The sequence below is a fragment of the Salvelinus fontinalis genome, chromosome 24 (assembly GCF_029448725.1).
Source record: "Salvelinus fontinalis isolate EN_2023a chromosome 24, ASM2944872v1, whole genome shotgun sequence".
In the NCBI taxonomy this organism is placed as follows: Eukaryota; Metazoa; Chordata; class Actinopteri; order Salmoniformes; family Salmonidae; genus Salvelinus; species Salvelinus fontinalis.
In genome coordinates, this window is record NC_074688.1 from 9851136 (window position 1) to 9871804 (window position 20669).

General features: G+C 45.7%; 1 protein-coding gene across 8 annotated transcripts in view; it reads left to right on the forward strand.

The window, feature by feature from the left end:
• LOC129821892 (arf-GAP with Rho-GAP domain, ANK repeat and PH domain-containing protein 1-like) overlaps positions 1-20669 on the forward strand; it is a 121116-nt gene that overhangs the window by 9075 nt on the left and 91372 nt on the right. For 4 of the 8 annotated variants that reach the window (XM_055879615.1, XM_055879619.1, XM_055879616.1 and 1 more), the window contains exons 2-8: positions 9297-10482; positions 14213-14346; positions 17574-17653; positions 17744-17844; positions 17998-18156; positions 18366-18435; positions 18693-18813. In XM_055879615.1, the coding sequence (XP_055735590.1) occupies positions 9422-10482; positions 14213-14346; positions 17574-17653; positions 17744-17844; positions 17998-18156; positions 18366-18435; positions 18693-18813 (1726 nt within the window). In that variant the 5' untranslated portion in view covers positions 9297-9421. Of the gene's footprint in view, positions 1-9296; positions 10483-10957; positions 11091-12394; positions 12474-14212; positions 14347-17573; positions 17654-17743; positions 17845-17997; positions 18157-18365; positions 18436-18692; positions 18814-20669 lie in introns of those variants that run through there. The other 4 variants (XM_055879622.1, XM_055879617.1, XM_055879620.1 and 1 more) reach the window with 3 other exon arrangements.

Consider the following 20669-nt stretch of genomic DNA (forward strand, 5'->3'; position numbering starts at 1 on the left):
ACTTTTACAGCCTGTGTTCGCACTGGCTTCTCAGTGAAACAACCTGTCCTGATTTGTCATAAACGCTTGCTAAAAAACTTGAATGAGCAAATCTTCATTCCTGACCTGGCCTCTGTAAAATGGTATAGAATCAGCTTGATCCCCTCTGTCGAAGAAGCTTGGACCTTCTTTTTTTATATTTTCAGTGGTATTGTAAACAAACACCTCAAAGAAAATGAGAATTAAAAACGGGTTCAGCCCCTGGTTCGACTGGGATCTGGCAGAGTTACTCCTCCTTAAGAATTGCATTTGGCGAAAGGCTCGGCACATGCATACTCAGGCTGACTGGCATCTTTCAGGCAAATGAGAAATAAGTGCACTCAGGCTATCCAGAAGGCCAAAGTTAGTTAATTTAAGGAGCAGTTCCCTCTCTGTAGGTCTAACCCCAAGAAGTTCTGGGAAACAGTTAAAGACCTCGAGAATAAACCCTTCTCACAGCTGCCCATGTCCCTTTAAAGTTGATGTGGTTGTTACTGACAAGAAGCACATGGCTGAGCTTTTTAATCACCACTTCATTAAGTCAGGATTCCTATTTGACTCAGCCATGACTCATTGCCCATCCAACATTTCCTCATCTCCCACCCCTTCTTATGCGATTAGCCCCGATGCTCCTCCCTCTTTTTCCACTGCCCCGCTACAAAGTTTCTCCCTGCAGGTGGTCACTGAGTTGGAGGTGCTAAAGGAGGTCCTTAAACTTGACCCCCCAAAAAACATCTGGGTCAGATGGTTTAGATCCAGAAGGTTCCACCCCCTATCATCGCCAAGCCGATCTCTGACATTTTTAACCTGTTTCTCCTCTCTGGGGAGGTTCCCATTACTTGGAAGGCAGCCACGGTGTGGCCTTTATTTCTAAGGAGGAGATCAAGCTGATCCTAACTGTTATAGGCCAATTTCTATTTTTCCCTGTTTATCAAAAGTGTTGGAAAAACCTGTCAATAATCAACTTACTGGCTTTCTTGACGTCTATAATATTTTCTCTGGTATTCAATCTGATTTCCGCTCAGGTTATGGATGTGTCACTGCAACATTTAAGGTCCTCAATGATGTCACCATTGCCTTTGATTCTAAGCTATTTTTATTGACTTGGCCAAAGCTTTTGATACTGTAGACCATTCCATTCTTGTGAGCCGGCTTAGGAGTATTGGTGTCTCTGAGGGGTCTTTGGCCTGGTTTGCTAACTACCTCTCTCAAAGAGTGCAGTGTATAAAGTCAGAACATCTGCTGACTCAGCCACTGCCTGTCACCAAGGGAGAACCCCAAGGCTCGATCCTAGGCCCCACACTCTTCTCAATTTACAACAACAACATAGCTCAGGCAGTAGGAAGCTCTCTCATTCATTTATATGCAGATCATAGTCTTATACTCAGCTGGCCCCTCCCCGGATGTTGTGTTAAACACTCTACTACAACAAAGCTTTCTTAGTGTCCAACAAGCTTTTTCTGCTCTTAGCCTTGTTCTGAACACCTCCAAAACAAAGGTCATGTGGTTTGGTAAGAAGAATGCCCCTCTCCCCACAGGTGTTATTCCGACCACTGAGGGTTTAGAGCTTGAGGTAGTCACCTCATACAAATACTAGAGAGTAAGGCTTGATGGTACACTGTCCTTCTCTCAGCACATATCAAAGCTGCAGGCTAAGGTTACATCTAGACTTGGTTTCCTCTATTGTAATTGCTCCTCTTTCATCCCAGCTGCCAAACTAACCCTGATTCAGATGACCATCCTACCCATGCTAGATTACGGAGGCATAATTTATAGATCGGCAGGTAAGGGTGTTCTCGAGCGGCTAGATGTTCTTTACCGATCGGCCATCAGATTTGCCATCAATGCTCCTTATAAGACACATCATTGCACTCTATACTCCTCTGTAAACTGGTCATCTCTGTATACCCGTCGTAAGACCCACTGGTTGATGCTTATTTTTAAAACCCTCTTAGGCCTCACTCCCCCCTATCTGAGATATCTACTGCAGCCCTCATCCTCCACATACAACACCCGTTCTGCCCGTCACATTCTGTTAAAGGTCCCCAAAGCACACACGTCCCTGGGTTGCTCCTCTTTTCAGTTCACTGCAGCTAGCGACTGGAACGAGCTGCAAAAAACCCCACTCAAGCTGGACAGTTTTATCTCCATCTCTACATTCAAAGACTCAATCATGGACACTCACTGACAGTGGTGGCTGCTTCGTACCTTTGTGCTATTGTCTGTGCCCAATAATGTTTGTACTATGTTTTGTGTTGCTACCATGTTGGGCTGCTGCCATGTTGTCATGTGGTGTTGCTACCATGTTGGGCTGCTGCCATGTTGTCATGTTGTGTTGCTACCATGTTGGGCTGCTGCCATATTGTCATGTTGTGTTGCTACCATGTTGGGCTGCTGCCATATTGTCATGTGGTGTTGCTACCATGTTGGGCTGCTGCCATATTGTCATGTGGTGTTGCTACCATGTTGGGCTGCTGCCATGTTGTCATGTGGTGTTGCTACCATGTTGGGCTGCTGCCATGTTGTCATGTGGTGTTGCTACCATGTTGGGCTGCTGCCATGTTGTCATGTGGTGTTGCTACCATGTTGGGCTGCTGCCATGTTGTCATGTGGTGTTGCTACCATGTTGGGCTGCTGCCATGTTGTCATGTGGTGTTGCTACCATGTTGGGCTGCTGCCATGTTGTCATGTGGTGTTGCTACCATGTTGGGCTGCTGCCATGTTGTCATGTGGTGTTGCTACCATGTTGGGCTGCTGCCATGTTGTCATGTGGTGTTGCTACCATGTTGGGCTGCTGCCATGTTGTCATGTGGTGTTGCTACCATGTTGGGCTGCTGCCATGTTGTCATGTGGTGTTGCTACCATGTTGGGCTGCTGCCATGTTGTCATGTGGTGTTGCTACCATGTTGGGCTGCTGCCATGTTGTCATGTGGTGTTGCTACCATGTTGGGCTGCTGCCATGTTGTCATGTGGTGTTGCTACCATGTTGGGCTGCTGCCATGTTGTCATGTGGTGTTGCTACCATGTTGGGCTGTTGTCATGTGGTGTTGCTACCATGATGTGTTTTCTTGTGTTGCTGCTGGTTGTGTTGTTTCGTCGTGATGTGTGTTTTGTCCTATATTTTTATTTAATACATTTTTTAATCCCAGCCCCCATCCCTGCAGGAGGCCTTTTGCCTTTTGGTTGACCGTCATAGTAAATAAGAATTTGTTCTTAAATAGCTAAATAACAAAATCTATTTTATCGTAAATAAATTTAGCACACTTATAGGGGAGGACATTCAACAAGCACAGCATTTACTCAAATGACTGATAATTGGCTGAGAGATTGATGATAAAGAGATTGGGGGGGGGGGGGGGGGGGGGGGGGGGGGCTGTTAGACTTCAGTGCGGCTTTTGACATTATCGATCATGGTCTGCTGCTGGAAAAACGTATATGTCATGGCTTTACACCCCCTGCTATATTGTGGATAAAGAGTTTACCTGTCTCACAGAGGGTGTTCTTTAATGGAAGCCTAATCCAGGTACAATCAGGAAATCAACCAGGGCAGCTGTCTAGGTCCTTTACTTTTTTCAATCTTTACCAACGACATGCCACTGGCTTTAGGTAAAGCCAGTGTGTCTATGTATGTGGCTGACTCAACACTATACACGTCAGCTACTACAGTGACTAAAATAACTGGAACACTTTACAAAGAGCTGCAGTTAGTTTCAGAAAGGGTGGCAAGGAATAAATTAGTCCTAAACAATTTCAAAAACTAAAAGCATTGTATTTGGGACAAATCATTCACTAAACCCTAAACCTCAACTAAATCGTGCAATGAATAATGTGGAAATTGAGCAAGTTGAGGTGACTAAACTGATTGGAGTAACCCTGGATTGTAAACTGTCATGGTCAAAACATATTGATACAGCAGTAGCTAAGATGGGGAGAAGTCTGTCCGTAATACAGCGCTGCTCTACCTTCTTAACAACACCATCAACAAGGCAGGTCCTACAGGCCCTAGTTTTGTCGCACCTGGACTACTGTTCAGTCGTGTGGTCAGGTGCCTTGGCAGCAGCTAATGGGGATCCATAATAAATACAGATACTGTGGTTTTATTGCGATTTAATGTTCCAACATATTGTTCACCGTATGTCTACTGCAGAGGGACGAGAGAGAGAGCCTTGAGAGCCAGTCATGGAAATAAAAGTGCTGATAACAAATTGTCTCCATATTTAAAAAAATATGAAGGAAAAATACTGGAATTTTGATGCAGGTACAGCCAACTAGTCGAAAAATATATTGCGATATTGTCAAAACCATACGATATATGCAACTATCGAAATATAACCTGGCTGCTCGAGTAACCTGGCTGCTCCCCATCCTTCTCTGGACCCATCAAACTCTGTCCAGACTGTGTTGTGTACTTTCCTTACACAGTCTTTTAATCCCAGCGCTGAGCTTGTCTGCGTATATGTGTGTGTGTGTGTTTTTGTATAAATCTAAATTATTTTGGCTGACTGGCAGTGACGTCACAGCTAGTGGCTGCTGACTAACAAAGTACCCCGCCGTACTCAGTAATCACAATGGGTCAGAGATACTTTTTCATTTTTTTTTTAAAGCTTCCCGTTTCACTTCTCCTATAGCATGGCTTGTCTGATTTGACCATATTGGGATGGTAACCTTTTGGATGATGACCCTATATCTGTAGTACCATTTTGTATGTTTATTTCTTTTCATGAGACGGAGAGGATGGAGGAGAGTGAAGGGGAGCTAGAAGGAGACAGAAAGAGCCTAGATATTGTGTGTGTGGTTTGACCTCTTTGAGGTTGTTGGCTGAGTCAGCATGTTTACACCTCTGTCTGTCTGTGAGGCCCCGAGATGAGTGACTGGAGATGTGTGTGTGTGTGAAGAGTCAGGCGTTTCTTTTATTGCGTCTGCTAAACGGGCAACCTGTGGTGTGAAACAGAGCTGTTACAATGCAGAGAAAAAGAGTGAGCGAAAGAGAAGGTAGTTGAGGATAAAGCAGTAGCTCATATTGAGATAAGGCGGGCAGACTCAACAGTAGCTCATATTGAGATAAGGCGGGGAGACTCAACAGTAGCTCATATTGAGAAGGCGGGGAGACTCAACAGTAGCTCATATTGAGATAAGGCGGGCAGACTCAACAGTAGCTCATATTGAGATAAGGCGGGGAGACTCAACAGTAGCTCATATTGAGATAAGGCGGGGAGACTCAACAGTAGCTCATATTGAGATAAGGCGGGGAGACTCAACAGTAGCTCATATTGAGATAAGGCGGGGAGACTCAACAGTAGCTCATATTGAGATAAGGCGGGGAGACTCAACAGTAGCTCATATTGAGATAAGGCGGGGAGACTCAACAGTAGCTCATATTGAGATAAGGCGGGGAGACTCAACAGTAGCTCATATTGAGATAAGGCGGGGAGACTCAACAGTAGCTCATATTGAGATAAGGCGGGGAGACTCAACAGTAGCTCATATTGAGATAAGGCGGGGAGACTCAACAGTAGCTCATATTGAGATAAGGCGGGGAGACTCAACAGTAGCTCATATTGAGATAAGGCAGGGAGACTCAACAGTAGCTCATATTGAGGTGATGTAAATGTCACCTTATGACGCCACAGCCCTTTCTGAGAGGGCAGCTTATAAAGAACTGAGTTTAACTCTGGCATCGTGTGTTTTTATGTGTACTTGAAAGGGGATGTGAAGCTTGACACCCACACACACAATCTCTTACTTCCTTTAAAGAATGTCAAAGATGTGTCAGGTAACTCTCTTAATCGGTGTTTAATATCACAACTCTGTCTCTGTCCATATGATTCCCCCTGGCCCCTCTACTCTGTGTGTCTGTTTTTGTTTTCTGTTGCCCAGGTAACAGAATGCCCCATTGTTGCTGCAGTACAGAAACATGGTTATAACCAGCCTGGAGAGAGAGATGGTTTAGCAACCACAGGTTGTAGGACAGGGCAGGGTCAATTCAACCTGAACTGGGTACCACTATGGAATACACACAACACAGGATCATCAAAAATGCAGTTTATTACAAAAAGGTTCAAATAAGCTGTAAGGGCCAGCAGACTGAGAGTGGCAATCAAAAAGGTTTACAGTTTGTGTCTCCAACACATGCAGTTTTCAAGTAGTGTAGCTCAGGCACAGCAAATATCAAGTTTGGTGTGGGACTTGGAGACAGCAGCAGTTCTGTCCTTTCTCTTCCTCTTGGCGCTCAGAAATGCAGACATTTTAAGATAACAGGTGGAGGCGATGGTCACAATCACACCTACAATAAATTAACACCAGCAATCAATTAACAGAAATAACCAATTAGTTCAAACAGACCGATAGCAACCTCACAGTTCAGTCTCATGACTACCATATTACATCTAATAGAGGCACCTCCACCCTGTTACAAGATGGACACAGTCATAGATGGACATTCTGGAAAGATAGATGTACAGTATATGCTTAGAAAGAGAAGACAAGAGAAACTAAGTCATTTAAGCTTGAAGGAGTGAAAGGGGAAGATGGCAGAAAGACAGAAGATGTACAGATAGTGTACAGTACTAGTCAGAAGTTGGACACACCTACTCATTCAAGGGTTTTTCTTTATTGTTACTATTTTCTACATTGTAGAATTATAGTGAAGACGTCAAACTATGAAATAACACATATGGAATCATGTAGTAAGCCTGCAATGACCTTATTTTTGGTATCTCAACGCTGTGCGTTACAGGGAATACGTCCTCCACCCTCATGTGGTACCCTTCCTGCAGGCTCATCCTGACATGACCCCGCCCCCCATCCTGCCACCAACCATACTGCTCATTCTGTGCGCGATTTCCTGCAAGACAGGAATGTCAGTGTTGTGCCATGGCCAGCGAAGAGCCCGGATCTCAATCAAAGTTAGATCGAAGGGCGAGGGCTAGGGTCATTCCCCCCAGAAATGTCTGGGAACTTGCAGGTGCCTTGGTGGAAGAGTGGGGTAACATCTAACAGCAAGAACTGGCAAATCTGGTGCAGTCCATGAGGAGGAGATGCACTGCAGTACTTAGTATCTGGTGTGGCCACCAGCTGCATTGACTGTTACTGTTGATTTTGACCCCCCCCCCCCCTTTGTTAAGGGACACATTATTCAATTTCTGTTAGTCACATGTCTGTGGAACTTGTTCAGTTTATGTCTCAGTTGTTGAATCTTGATATGTTCATACAAATATGTACACATGTTAAGCTTGCTGAAAATAAACACAGTTGACAGTGAGAAGACGTTTTTTTTTAGTCTAAATATATTTTTCTAAAAACCTGTCTTTGCTTTTTCATTATGTGGTATTGTGTGTAGATTGATAAGAAACATTTGTATTTAATTAGAGAGAGGGAGAGCTCTCTCTGTGGTCTCTGGCCTGTCAGTAAGAGGAAGGACAGGATATTCCACAGGAAATGATTTGCAGTTGTTTTACAGACACTGATGTCCTTCTTCACACTTTCACAAATGGTGTCTTTAACATGCAAAATAGACCCTGGTTGTGTGTGTCCCTCCACATAGAGGCACCTACCCACCCCTGAAAGATTAGTGGAATCTATGTGGGCAGCTGGACAGGTAGGATGACTGACAGTGAAGGTGAACAGGTGGTCACGTGTCAGGTGACAGAAGAATGGATGAGACTGAGGCAGGAATTCCTTTAACCATAAAGTGGTATATTTACTGAGTAGTCTGTGCTGCATAACAAAGGAAACAAAATAACACATCCAATCAAATTCATAATCACAAAGATCAAATCATAACAATCATTAATTATTAACATAATTAGGGAATTCAACAATCCAGTTCATTAAGAAGTCAATAGTAATCACCTGTGAGTCATTTAGGCTCTTAACTATTTCTCATAAATCATGAAATAAATACAAACAGTGAATGGTCATTCAATCTATAATCTCCTTTAGTTTGATATCAAAGTCGATCAGTTAGCAAACAATGACGTTCTCATTTCACCTTTTCAAATCGGTCTTCATGTGTACATGGAATTAATTTAATTACATATTAACCATATCGATTGCATAATTGGCCTATGAGGATCCGTATGGCCGCGATCATTTACAATTCACATTACACAATATGTTTGAAGCGTGCGCTCCAAGCCACGCTCCGCGATAACAACTATAAACAATAACTGATGGCCCACTCTCCCGCTCGCAACAGATAGTTCAGATGAAAGGTAACAGAGTCGGTGGACTTACGTGGATTCATGGACGCACAGAACTTCGAGCAGACGGATTTAAGGAAGAGAAAGCAGCGAGATCAGGCGATGCCGTTTTCCTCCTTTTATGTGGATGAGATCTGTCGGTCATTGCCACCTGACCTAATTCAAGCGCTCTGGCCCAGCTAAGTGGCCATGAATTAAAGGATTATTCCACCAACTCCATGGGCCTTTTCTACAACCCCTTTGTTTTAGAAGTACAGGCAGGTGTGTGTGTTGACTCTTGTGACGGGTCAGTGACACCACCTCTGTCCCGCAGTCTGTTCTGGTCTAATGGTCTTTTATGGTTGCAGAATAAAATAGTTCACCTATTGGACAGTTTTCTGCCTGGTACTAATGAGGTCTTTCTTATGCTGATGTGTGACTAGAAAATAAATACAAATGTCTGTGTGTAATATGTGAGGTTTGCTGTCTTGTGTCACACAGCTCCTACATCCTTGTACAAAGTGTCCTCTTGTTGAGAGAGGACAGCACTGTTCTCGACCTCCATAGATTAAGATCTGCTGATCACTGACTGTAAGACGAGATACTTCTAGAGTTTAGGAAGTTAAGATAAGCGTCTTCTCACATACTGTGTGTACTGTGTGTGTGTACTGTGTGTGCGTACTGTGTGTGTGTGCGCGTACTGTGTGCGCGTACTGTGTGCGCGTACTGTGTGCGCGTACTGTGTGCGCGTACTGTGTGTGTGTGTGCGTGCTAGCTGTTGGGTGTTTGTGGTCTGTTTAGAGACGGTGGTCTCTTATCTGTGGTTAGAGAAGGTGTGTGAGAGAGAGAGAGGAAAAGGAAGGAAGAGAATTTGCTCTGGTGTCAACAGTGTTTTTTACAGTGGTGTTTATTGACCAAGAGATTCTAAACTCACTGTAGTCTTCTAACATCCTCTTCATGGGGTTGCCATGGGGTTGCCATGGGGTTGCCATGGGGTTGTGTGTTTCTGAGCGGAATTAAAGTGAATTGTATTGACAGGATGTACACTTCTATTGATAAAGGTTGAATTCCTAACCTGTCTTCCTGTTTCTTCCACAGGTTTGATCTGAACACTGACTGGACACACACACATACATACACACAAGAACACTTATATACACGTAGACACACACACCCACTCAAACACACACACACACACACACACACACACACACACTGTGGTGATGTCTGATTCGGAGGGGTGTGTGTCGGAGTGGCTGTGTGTGCTGCATCTGGAACAGTATCTCCCAGTGTTCCAGGACGCAGGGTTTGGAACGTTGTTGGAATGCCAAGGGCTGACCCAGGATCAGCTGGAGACGATTGGAATCACATTGCCTGGACACCGCAAACGCATCCTAGCCAGCCTGCAAAAAACACTCCACACAAACACTCACACACACCCAGAGAGAGAGCACAATGCTCTACACACACACCTGGCTGCAGAGGGAGACCAGAGAGAGGAAGAGAGAGCAGTGTTCACAGACAGACCCAGCCCTGTGAGGAGTGAGAGACCAGTCCCTGCACAGAGACCAGTGTCCAGAGGAGAGAGACCAGTCCCTGCACAGAGACCAGTGTCCAGAGGAGAGAGACCAGTCCCTGCACAGAGACCAGTACCTAAGGAGAGATCAGTGCCCAGGGAAGGAGAGAGGGATGGAGAGAGACCGAGACCAGTCCCTAAGGAGAGGACTAAGTACCGCTCTGTCCCTGTAGAGACATTGGCCTGTGTCCAGACTTACCCTCGTCCCAACACTACCCCCTGCCCTACCACCCCCCATTCTAGTGCCCAGGACTCCCCTTTACCCCCCATCCCACCTCGCAGCACCCCAAACTGTCCCCCACTACGCTTCATCCCCACCTCCCCTAAAAGCTCCCCCACGTCACCCAAACCCAGATCTGAACATAACTTAAACAGCCCAGCCACTGTACCTCCTCCTAGCCTTACCACCAATCCTCTCACCTTACCCTCCCCCAGGCCCTGTCCTGCACCTCTGGCTATCTACCCACCAGCCAGACACCCCCAGCAGGTGTGGGAGGGAGGAAGAAAGCCCTTCCCTGGTTCCCCCTCTTCCTCACCCTCCTCTTCCTCCTCATTTGAACGATATGACCAGTCATCATCTGATCAAGGCGTGCCTGCCCTCCCCCCTAAAGTCTATGTGGTGGGAGCGGGCCCTAAAGAGCCTCACAGTCCTGCTCCAATCTCACATCGACCTCCTGTCTTGCGCTCCAGAACCACACCCACACAGAGGTAAGAGGGCCTCTGATTGGCTCCCAATGTTGTGAGTTCTACTTCTGCCGTTTGTTCTATTGGACACAATCTAAAACAACAGGCTCAGATGAACTGCTTCCCTTTCAGAAGTGTGGGTGTGGTCAGGGTGAGGTATCACAGGAACCGTAGTATCTCTGGCTGTGAAGCGCTTCTCTTTTACAGGGTGTTTGTCCATGGATAACATCGCCCTCTACAGGGCAAAGCTGTGTCCTCATGACATACCATATCTTGATCATATACACTTTGTCCACAAGGTGGTGACCCTGCTGCATCAGCATGTGGTATTGTGCTCTAAGGCCTACTGTACACTGGCCTGCTTTCAGTTTCAGTATCTCATGGAACCATGGGCAGTATTACTTTACACTAGAGAGAGAGAGAGAGAGAGAGAGAGAGAGAGAGAGTTTTTAACAGGAAGTGTCGTTACACACCGCACTATGTTTCTAAAAGTGTGCTGTGCTTCCCTCTCTCCGCCCACCTGTGGCAGTTCTCTCCTCCCTCTTTCTGAGAAACGTTAGTTCCTTTCTCCTCCTCTGTGTGTTTATCGTTCCTCTCCATCGAGGATGGCCCTGTTGGACATGCCAGGACAGGTGAGAATGACTCCTCTTTTCTCTGTTTTCCTTTCTCTTTCTCTTCTGCTGCACCCCCCCCCCCCCCCCCCTTCTCTCCTATTCAGGATCGCTGTGTTGATGCTCATGCCCCTCCTCCCCCACTGTGTTTCACTTTATGCTGTTTTGTGTTGATATTTTAGAAACTAGAGGCTGAGCCTACTGATGCTGAGAGATGTGTGTATTTTTGTTCTGCTATCAGCAGTTAGACAGTGTAGCTGTGTACAGGGACAAGGAGACAGAAAGAAGCTGCAGTACTTTTCTGTTCGTGACTTTGGCCCAGTGATTTTGTTATTGTAAGGAGTGATTCAGGAAGGGAAGTGGATGTGACTGTGATGCTAATAGATCTCTTATCCCTCTGTAATTCCACAGTTGGGCAATGAGTCGGCTATGTCTTTCCCACAGACTTGCTGGAGTGGTTTCACACTTGTGAAAGAGTTGGTTGGAGTTGTTTAAAAAAGTTATACATTTAAACATGAACTGTTTTAGAGATGGCAGAATGCCAGTTCACTCTCACACACACACACTTACTCACAGTCCTGTTAGCCAGTGGGTGGGGTGTGTGCTATTAAAAACACACTGCCTGCAAACATGTGACAAGATGGACGGTTCACTTGGGTCAACTTTAATTTGGGCCCTGGCCAGAGATACACAATAGCACCCCCCTGAGACTGAGGCTTCCAGAGCTGCTTTGCAGATACATTATCCTGTGAGCTGCTTGGCAGATGCATTATCCTGTGAGCTGCTTGACAAGATGCATTATCCTGTGAGCTGCTTAGCAAGAAACATTATTCTGTGAGCTGCTTTGCAGATGCATTATCCTGTGAGCTGCTTTGCAGATGCATTATCCTGTGAGCTGCTAGACAAGAAACATTATCATGTGAGCGCCTGTACCCACAAAACATTATCCTGTGAGCGCCTGTACCCACAAAACATTATCCTGTGAGCGCCTGTACCCACAAAACATTATCCTGTGAGCGCCTGTACCCACAAAACATTATCCTGTGAGCGCCTGTACCCACAAAACATTATCCTGTGAGCGCCTGTACCCACAAAATATCTCAGAGCATGAGTGCAGATCTAGGATGGGTCCATATAATTTTATTCATTGTGTTCGAAAAGCCCAAACTGATCCTAGATCAGCTATCCTACTCTGAGATGCATTGTGGATACTGGCTCAGTGGATACTGGCTCAGAGCCTTGTGTGCCAGAGCAGGGACACAGTGTACCAGTGATGTTCTTTATCTGTGTTCCAGACTAGGAGTCCTTGGTGCTCACAGGAAAGGCCCTGGCTGCCTGCTTTAGGGGTCTGCTGCAGCATACACACTGGGCCCTGGGGAATGAACGAGAGAGAGAGACTGTTAGGTCTGTTGTAGATAAGATGTGTGAACGTTGGGTCTGCTGTAAGCACATTTTCACATACTGTATGTTTTGTGGTATGCCTGTGGGCGGGGTGAGTTGGTGTGTGTAGGCGAGGGCGGGAAGGGTCATTGTTTCTGAAGCTTAACGATGTCCGCTGGACGGATACAAAGAGGTTATATTTAGTTCTCCTACTCCGTGCTTCCACCTCTCTGACCGCCTCTCTGACCGCCTCTCTCACTTCCTCCTGTCCCTGCTGATCTAGACAGCCTGGGCCATGGTACCCCAGATCGTATGTGTATTGGTGTATATCATCACCCCATGGCGTGTGTGTGCATTTTTCCTCTGTCCGTCTTGTCAGTGCTTGACTTGGGAAGGAGCTCACCAGAGCAGAGTACCAACACCTCATGTTCTACTGCTTGACTTCCTGTTCCTCTTGTAGAATATTAACTCAACAGTATTGTGGAGTCCCTGTTCCTCTTATAGAATATTAACTCCAACAGTATTGTGGAGCTCCTGCACCTAAATATCAACAGTACCGACACCCATTTCAGGCCAAGTCAAACACTGCGTCTTGTACTAACTCTGTGTGACTGAGGGGAGGGGGCAGCAGGAAGAGAAAAGGGGAACATGGTCAGTATTTACAGAAAACTATCCAGGCCAGTGCATGTGTAGCTGTTGCTGAGATGATTTGACATCAGTCTTGATTTGTATACATATTTATGTCTCATTGTGCTCTGGAGTGCTGTTATTTGTGTGTAGTGAGAGGTGGTTTCAGTGACATGGGTGGAGATGGACTTCTCTGACAACTCAAACTGAATTGTTCCGCTTCTCTGTCGTTCGCTACAAACTCAGTCTGAGATATTGAAGTCGTTTGTGGTGACGTCAAAATGAGGGGTGTTACACAAAACATCAGCGATTGGTTCATCTTTAACCAATCGGAGCTTCAAAGCCAATGACACATTTTCAAGCGCTGCTTTACCCACGTGTTCTGGCTCTGACCAAACACATTGTTTTCTGGGACCAATCAGACGGTGTAGAATGGATTTCCATTTTAGAAATCGTCAGGGAGGTACTCCGATCCAGACTCATTGTTGAGAAGAAACATCCATGGGCGTGGCGTAGCGGTTGGCGGGAGCAAGGAGTTTGGGTAGCCAGGCAAGAGATAGACAGAGAGAATCATTTAGGGAGTGTGAGGGTTGTCACAAGGTAACAAAACAAAGCCATCACCTACAGAGAGATGAACCTGGAGAAGAATCCTCTAAGCAAACTGGTCCTGGGACTCTGTTTACAAACACAAACACACCCCACAGAGCCCCAGGAATGCAACACAATTAGACCCAACCACATCATGAGAGAGAAAAAAAAAGAAGATAATTACTTGACACATTGGAAAGAATTAACAAAAAAACAGAGCAAACTAGAATGGCATTTCTACACAGTGGCAGAATACCTGACCACTGGGACTGACCACTGGGACTGACCCAGTTGGGTTATGGGTAGAGTTAAGGTTAGGTTGGCTGAAGAGAGAGATGGATTATTACAGGACTTCAGCATTCATTTCTCTAATGGATGAATGTCAGTCTGAGTGAGATACTGAAGAGGAGAGAGCAGAAGAGGAGAGCCTGGAGAGGATTAGAGGATGGATAGTCTCACAACTGTTTCCTGTCTTCAACCAGCCCTTGGTGACAATGGTAACAATGGACCCACCCCCCTCTCCCTTCCTCTGTCAACCCTCTCTCCAGCGACGCTCCCGTCGATGAGCCGCACACGGACCTAACTCCACCACCCCCGCCTCGGACCAGGGTACCCAACACGCCAGTCGACACGCAGCCTGCTCTGCCCATGAGAAGGATCCCCCAGCCACCGCCTGAAATGAGTGAGCATACTAAACCCCTCCCTTCCATCCTTAACCCCACCCCTAACTCCCTAACCTCCCCTCTCCCTGATTTAACCCCACCCCTAACTCCCTAACCTCCCCTCTCCCTGATTTAACCCCATCCCTAACTCCCTAACCTCCCCTCTCCCTGATTTAACCCCATCCCTAACTCCCTAACCTCCCCTCTCCCTGATTTAACCCCACCCCTAACTCCCTAACCTCCCCTCTCCCTGATTTAACCCCATCCCTAACTCCCTAACCTCCCCTCTCCCTGATTTAACCCCACCCCTAACTCCCTAACCTCCCCTCTCCCGGATTTAACCCCATCCCTAACTCCCTAACCTCACCTCTCCCTGATTTAACCCCACCCCTAACTCCCTAACCTCACCTCTCCCTGATTTAACCCCACCCCTAACTCCCTAACCTCACCTCTCCCTGATTTAACCCCACCCCTAACTCCCTAACCTCCCCTCTCCCTGATTTAAAACCCACCCCTAACTCCCTAACCTCACCTCTCCCTGATTTAACCCCACCCCTAACTCCCTAACCTCACCTCTCCCTGATTTAACCCCACCCCTAACTCCCTAACCTCCCCTCTCCCTGGTTTAACCCCACCTCTTTCCCCGTAAGTCCCTAACCCTACAATCTACAAACTCCTTCACCCCTAACCCTACAATCTATAAACTCCTTCACCCCTAACCCTATAATCTACAAACTCCTTCACCCCTAACCCTACAATCTACAAACTCCTCCACCCCTAACCCTACAATCTACAAACTCCTTCACCCCTAACCCTACAATCTATAAACTCCTTCACCCCTAACCCTATAATCTACAAACTCCTTCACCCCTAACCCTACAATCTACAAACTCCTTCACCCCTAACCCTACAATCTACAAACTCCTCCACCCCTAACCCTACAATCTACAAACTCCTCCCCTAACCCTATAATCTACAAACTCCTTCACCCCTAACCCTACAATCTACAAACTCCTTCACCCCTAACCCTACAATCTACAAACTCCTTCACCCCTAACCCTACAATCTACAAACTCCTTCACCCCTAACCCTACAATCTACAAACTCCTTCACCTCTAACCCTACAATCTAAAAACTCCTTCACCCCTAACCCTACAATCTACAAACTCCTCCACCCCTAACCCTCAATCTACAAACTCCTCCACCCCTAACCCTACAATCTACAAACTCCTCCACCCCTAACCCTACAATCTACAAACTCCTCCACCCCTAACCCTACAATCTACAAACTCCTTCACCCCTAACCCTACAATCTACAAACTCCTTCACCTCTAACCCTACAATCTACAAACTCCTCCACCCCTAACCCTACAATCTACAAACTCCTTCACCCCTAACCCTACAATCTACAAACTCCTCCACCCCTAACCCTACAATCTACAAACTCCTTCACCCCTAACCCTACAATCTACAAACTCCTTCACCCCTAACCCTACAATCTACAAACTCCTTCACCCCTAACCCTACAATCTAAAAACTCCTTCACCCCTAACCCTACAATCTACAAACTCCTCCACCCCTAACCCTCAATCTACAAACTCCTCCACCCCTAACCCTACAATCTACAAACTCCTTCACCCCTAACCCTACAATCTAAAAACTCCTTCACCCCTAACCCTACAATCTACAAACTCCTCCACCCCTAACCCTCAATCTACAAACTCCTCCACCCCTAACCCTACAATCTACAAACTCCTTCACCCCTAACCCTACAATCTACAAACTCCTTCACCCCTAACCCTACAATCTACAAACTCCTTCACCCCTAACCCTACAATCTACAAACTCCTCCACCCCTAACCCTACAATCTACAAACTCCTCCACCCCTAACCCTACAATCTACAAACTCCTCCACCCCTAACCCTACAATCTACAAACTCCTTCACCCCTAACCCTACAATCTACAAACTCCTTCACCTCTAACCCTACAATCTACAAACTCCTTCACCCCTAACCCTACAATCTATAAACTCCTTCACCCCTAACCCTATAATCTACAAACTCCTTCACCCCTAACCCTACAATCTACAAACTCCTCCACCCCTAACCCTACAATCTACAAACTCCTTCACCCCTAACCCTACAATCTACAAACTCCTTCACCTCTAACCCTACAATCTAAAAACTCCTTCACCCCTAACCCTACAATCTACAAACTCCTCCACCCCTAACCCTACAATCTACAAACTCCTTCACCCCTAACCCTACAATCTACAAACTCCTTCACCCCTAACCCTACAATCTACAAACTCCTCCACCCCTAACCCTCAATCTACAAACTCCTCCACCCCTAACCCTACAATCTAAAAACTCCTTCACCCCTAACCCTACAATCTACAAACTCCTTCACCCCTAACCCTACATCTCCTCCACTTGTCATCTACATGTTTTTCTATGGTTATGTCGTTATTAAAGTGTTCAGTTGATGTTGGGATGTCTCTCTCTGTCACTCTGTTTTAACTGTAATTGGACCTATCTAATATAAAAAAATAACTAGATAAAGTTATGCTGACATGTTGTTTCTGACTTTGTCTACTAGTGGAATGATGGCAAGGTGTGGACAGAGAGAGACTGATATACACTAACTGTTGTCTTGTTGTTAGACAGCAGATACTGTTGAATGTCTTTCTTCAAACAGACTCTTCTAACTGATGCTGCTGAACCTGTCCTGTCTCAGGGGCTGGGACTGTAGCTCAGAAGTGATCTCTGAACTCTCACGTCTTCTTCTCTTTTCTGTCTCCCTTTCTCTGTCTCTCTCTCTGTCTCCGTGTCTTTCTCTTTGTCTCGGTCCTTCTCTGTCTCTCTCTCTGTATCCGTGTCTTTCTCTTTGTCTCGGTGCTTCTCTGTCTCTCTCTCTGTATCCGTGTCTTTCTCTTTGTCTCGGTGCTTCTCTGTCTCTCTCTCTGTCTCCGTGTCTTTCTCTTTGTCTCGGTGCTTCTCTGTCTCCGTGTCTGTTTCTTTGTCTGTCTCTCTCTGTCTCTGTGTCTGTTTCTTTGTCTCGGTGTGTCTCTCTCTGTCTCTCTCTCTCTCTGTCTCTCTGTCTCTGTGTCTGTTTCTTTGTCTCGGTGTGTCTCTCTCTGTCTCTCTCTCTCTCTGTCTCTCTGTCTCCGTGTCTGTTTCTTTGTCTCTCTGTCTCTCTGTCTCCGTGTCTGTTTCTTTGTCTCTCTGTCTCGGTGTCTCTCTCAGGGTCAGGTGACAGTTCAGATGACTATGAAGATCCAGACCAAGTCTACTCCAAGCCCCAGTCTGTGAACATGGCAGACAGAGTAAGAGTGTGTGTGTATCGTGAGTATGTGCTAGAGTGCTGTAATGTTATTGTGTTGCTGTGTCTCAGTGACGGCTGTGTTGTCCAATAGGATGTGTTCCTGCCAGTGCCGGGGTGGGGGAAGGGACGGTACAACTCTCTCTGCAGCGACGATGAACTATTGGACGATGACAACGAGCCAATCAGCAGCCAGTGAGTCTCCCCTGACCTCTGGTGACATCTTTGTTCCTGTAGCGAGAGAGGGAATAACTCTTTCTCTTGCTCTCTCTCCCCTGCTTTCGCTCTCTCTCTCCTCTCTCCTCTCTCCTCTCTCCTCTCTCCTCTCTCCTCTCTCCTCTTTCTCAGTCGGAGCTCGTGGCAGGACTATGGTCTGAGTACGCTCCAGGGTAGTGTCTACCTGCCGGTCAGAGGCAGGGTCCTGGCCCCGCCCCCTAGAGATTGCCCCTCCCCTGAACCCTGCCCTGTTCTAAAGATTGGCTGGCTGGATAAGAACCCAACCCAGGGGTACATAACACACACACACACACACACACACACACACACACACACACACACACACACACACACACACACACACACACACACACACACACACACACACACACACACACACACACACACACACACACACACACACACACACACACACACACACACACACACACACACACACATCCAGTATATGACCCCTAACTGTGTGTATGTGTGTGCAGGTCTCTGTACTACCAGAGGAGATGGGTGAAGCTGGATGTTGACTACCTGAGATACTTTGACAACGATAAGGTGCGGAAGCCATCAGCCGTCTACACAGTCCTGTTAGTCTATACATTAACTAGGTCAGGATGTTAGAGTGGATTAGTGTTTAGTGTTTCTCTGTATTGTGGTTTCTCTGTTGATGGTCTGGCTGTGTGTGTGTGTGTGTGTGTGTGTGTGTGTGTGTGTGTGTGTGTGTGTGTGTGTGTGTGTGTGTGTGTGTGTGTGTGTGTGTGTGAGAGAGAGAGAGAGAGCGGTCCTATGAGTCATGGTGTGTTGTGTTACAGGAGGTATACTCTAAGAGGATCATACCAACGGCTGCCATTACGGGGGTGACCAACGTGGGGGAGCAGAAGTTTGAGGTGGTCACAGCCAACCGAACCTTTCTCTTCAAAGCCGAGAGCGACTGTGAGTCCGTGTGTGTGTGTTCATCCTTTGTTGCTGTTCTCTAGTTGTCAGCCCAGAAGCCTTGACCACAAGTAAACACAGCAACATGGTTTGAGCCATGGTTGAATACACCCAGGTCCCTCAGTGCGCCCTTCTCTTCTACTGTTAGTCAGATGATAAGTACTCTGTGTTTCTTTATAGAGACCTGTGGTGGGGTGGTTGTGTAACAGAGATGAGAAACAGCTAGAGTTCTCATCAGGCCTGACAATTACAGCCCGGTCCAACCCAAGCCCGGTCTGAAATCACAGAAATGTAATGAGCCCGAACCCCGATTTCTAGAAAACAGTATATTGATTTAAACTAGTGTTGAGAACAATGCAGCTGGCGGAGGCGGGTCGCAGCTGAGTGAGGAGACGAGGAAACAGTTCTGGTCTTACAGAAGCGAGGACAGAGGAAAACTTACCTTCGTTTTGATCAATGAGCAAATTATTTGAAAAAAGTAGGCTAATGCAATTGAAGCCATGTATCATATTGTTGCTTACTGAAACACCCAAAGTCCTATCAATAATAATGAAAGAGATGGTCATATCAGCACCGTTTAGATGATACGAGTGTGGGGGACTCTTGATAAATCAATCAATGTCAATTGGTTTTCACTGATTCTCCGTTTGGATATTTGGTAACAATTAGGCTGGGGGAAATGTTAGTTAAGGTAGGGGCAAATGATCATATTTCTTCTAGTTTTCTCATAGATTAGCTGATCAGAACATTTTGCTAGCATGTTATGTAGCTTAACAAGTGGATTTTGCTCATCACTCTCGTAGTAGTCTGTGCTAGCAGACGATATTGCCACTGCTATTTGCCACATCTTCAATTTAAGCCTACTAGAAAGTGTGCCCTCAGGCCTGGAGGGAAGCTAAAGTCATTCCGCTACCCACGAATAGTAAAGCCCTTTACTGACTCAAATAGCCGACCAATCGGCCTGTTACCAACCCTTAGTAAACTTCTGGAAAAAATGGTGTTTGACCAGATACAATGCTATTTCACAGTAAACAAATTGATCTGTGTGTGTGTGTGTGTGTGTGTGTGTGTGTGTGTGTGTGTGATAGATTAGCTGATCATAACAGTTTGCTAGCGTGTTATGTAGCTTCACTCTCGCAGTAGCCTGCGCTACTCCCAACCTAAATGTGATTTTGATTCACCAAATCTCCCGTCTGTATATTTGGTTAATTGATCTCTGGCTTGGCAAATAAGTGGAGGTGGTATAGCTCATTTGATTAGTTTACTCATCTATCACTGATCAGAAACATTTAGCTTGCAATAACGTATCCTAAATCAAGTAAATCAAATTCATGCTGCTTTATTGGCATGAAAAACATTGTCAATATTGCCAAAGCAACAATGTATACAATATACATTGTAATAAAATTATTAACAATAACAAATAATAATATGAAATGGTAATAAATAATAATACAAACATAACAACAATAAAATGTTAACAGTCATTAGTAGAAATATAATAAATATAAAAAGCTAAACATGGAAAATGAAACTATTACTAACTTATAACAAAGTAACTGTCATCTTCACCATTACATCAGTACTACAACTACCATCATCATTACTAATACTACAACTACCATCATCATTACTAATACTACAACTACCATCATCATTACTACAACTACCATCATCATTACTACAAATACCATCACCATTACTAATACTACAACTACCATCATCATTACTACTACTACCATTACATCAGTACTACAACTACCATCATCATTACTACAACTACCATCACCATTACTACAACTACCATTACATCAGTACTACTACTACCATCACCATTACTACAACTACCATCATCA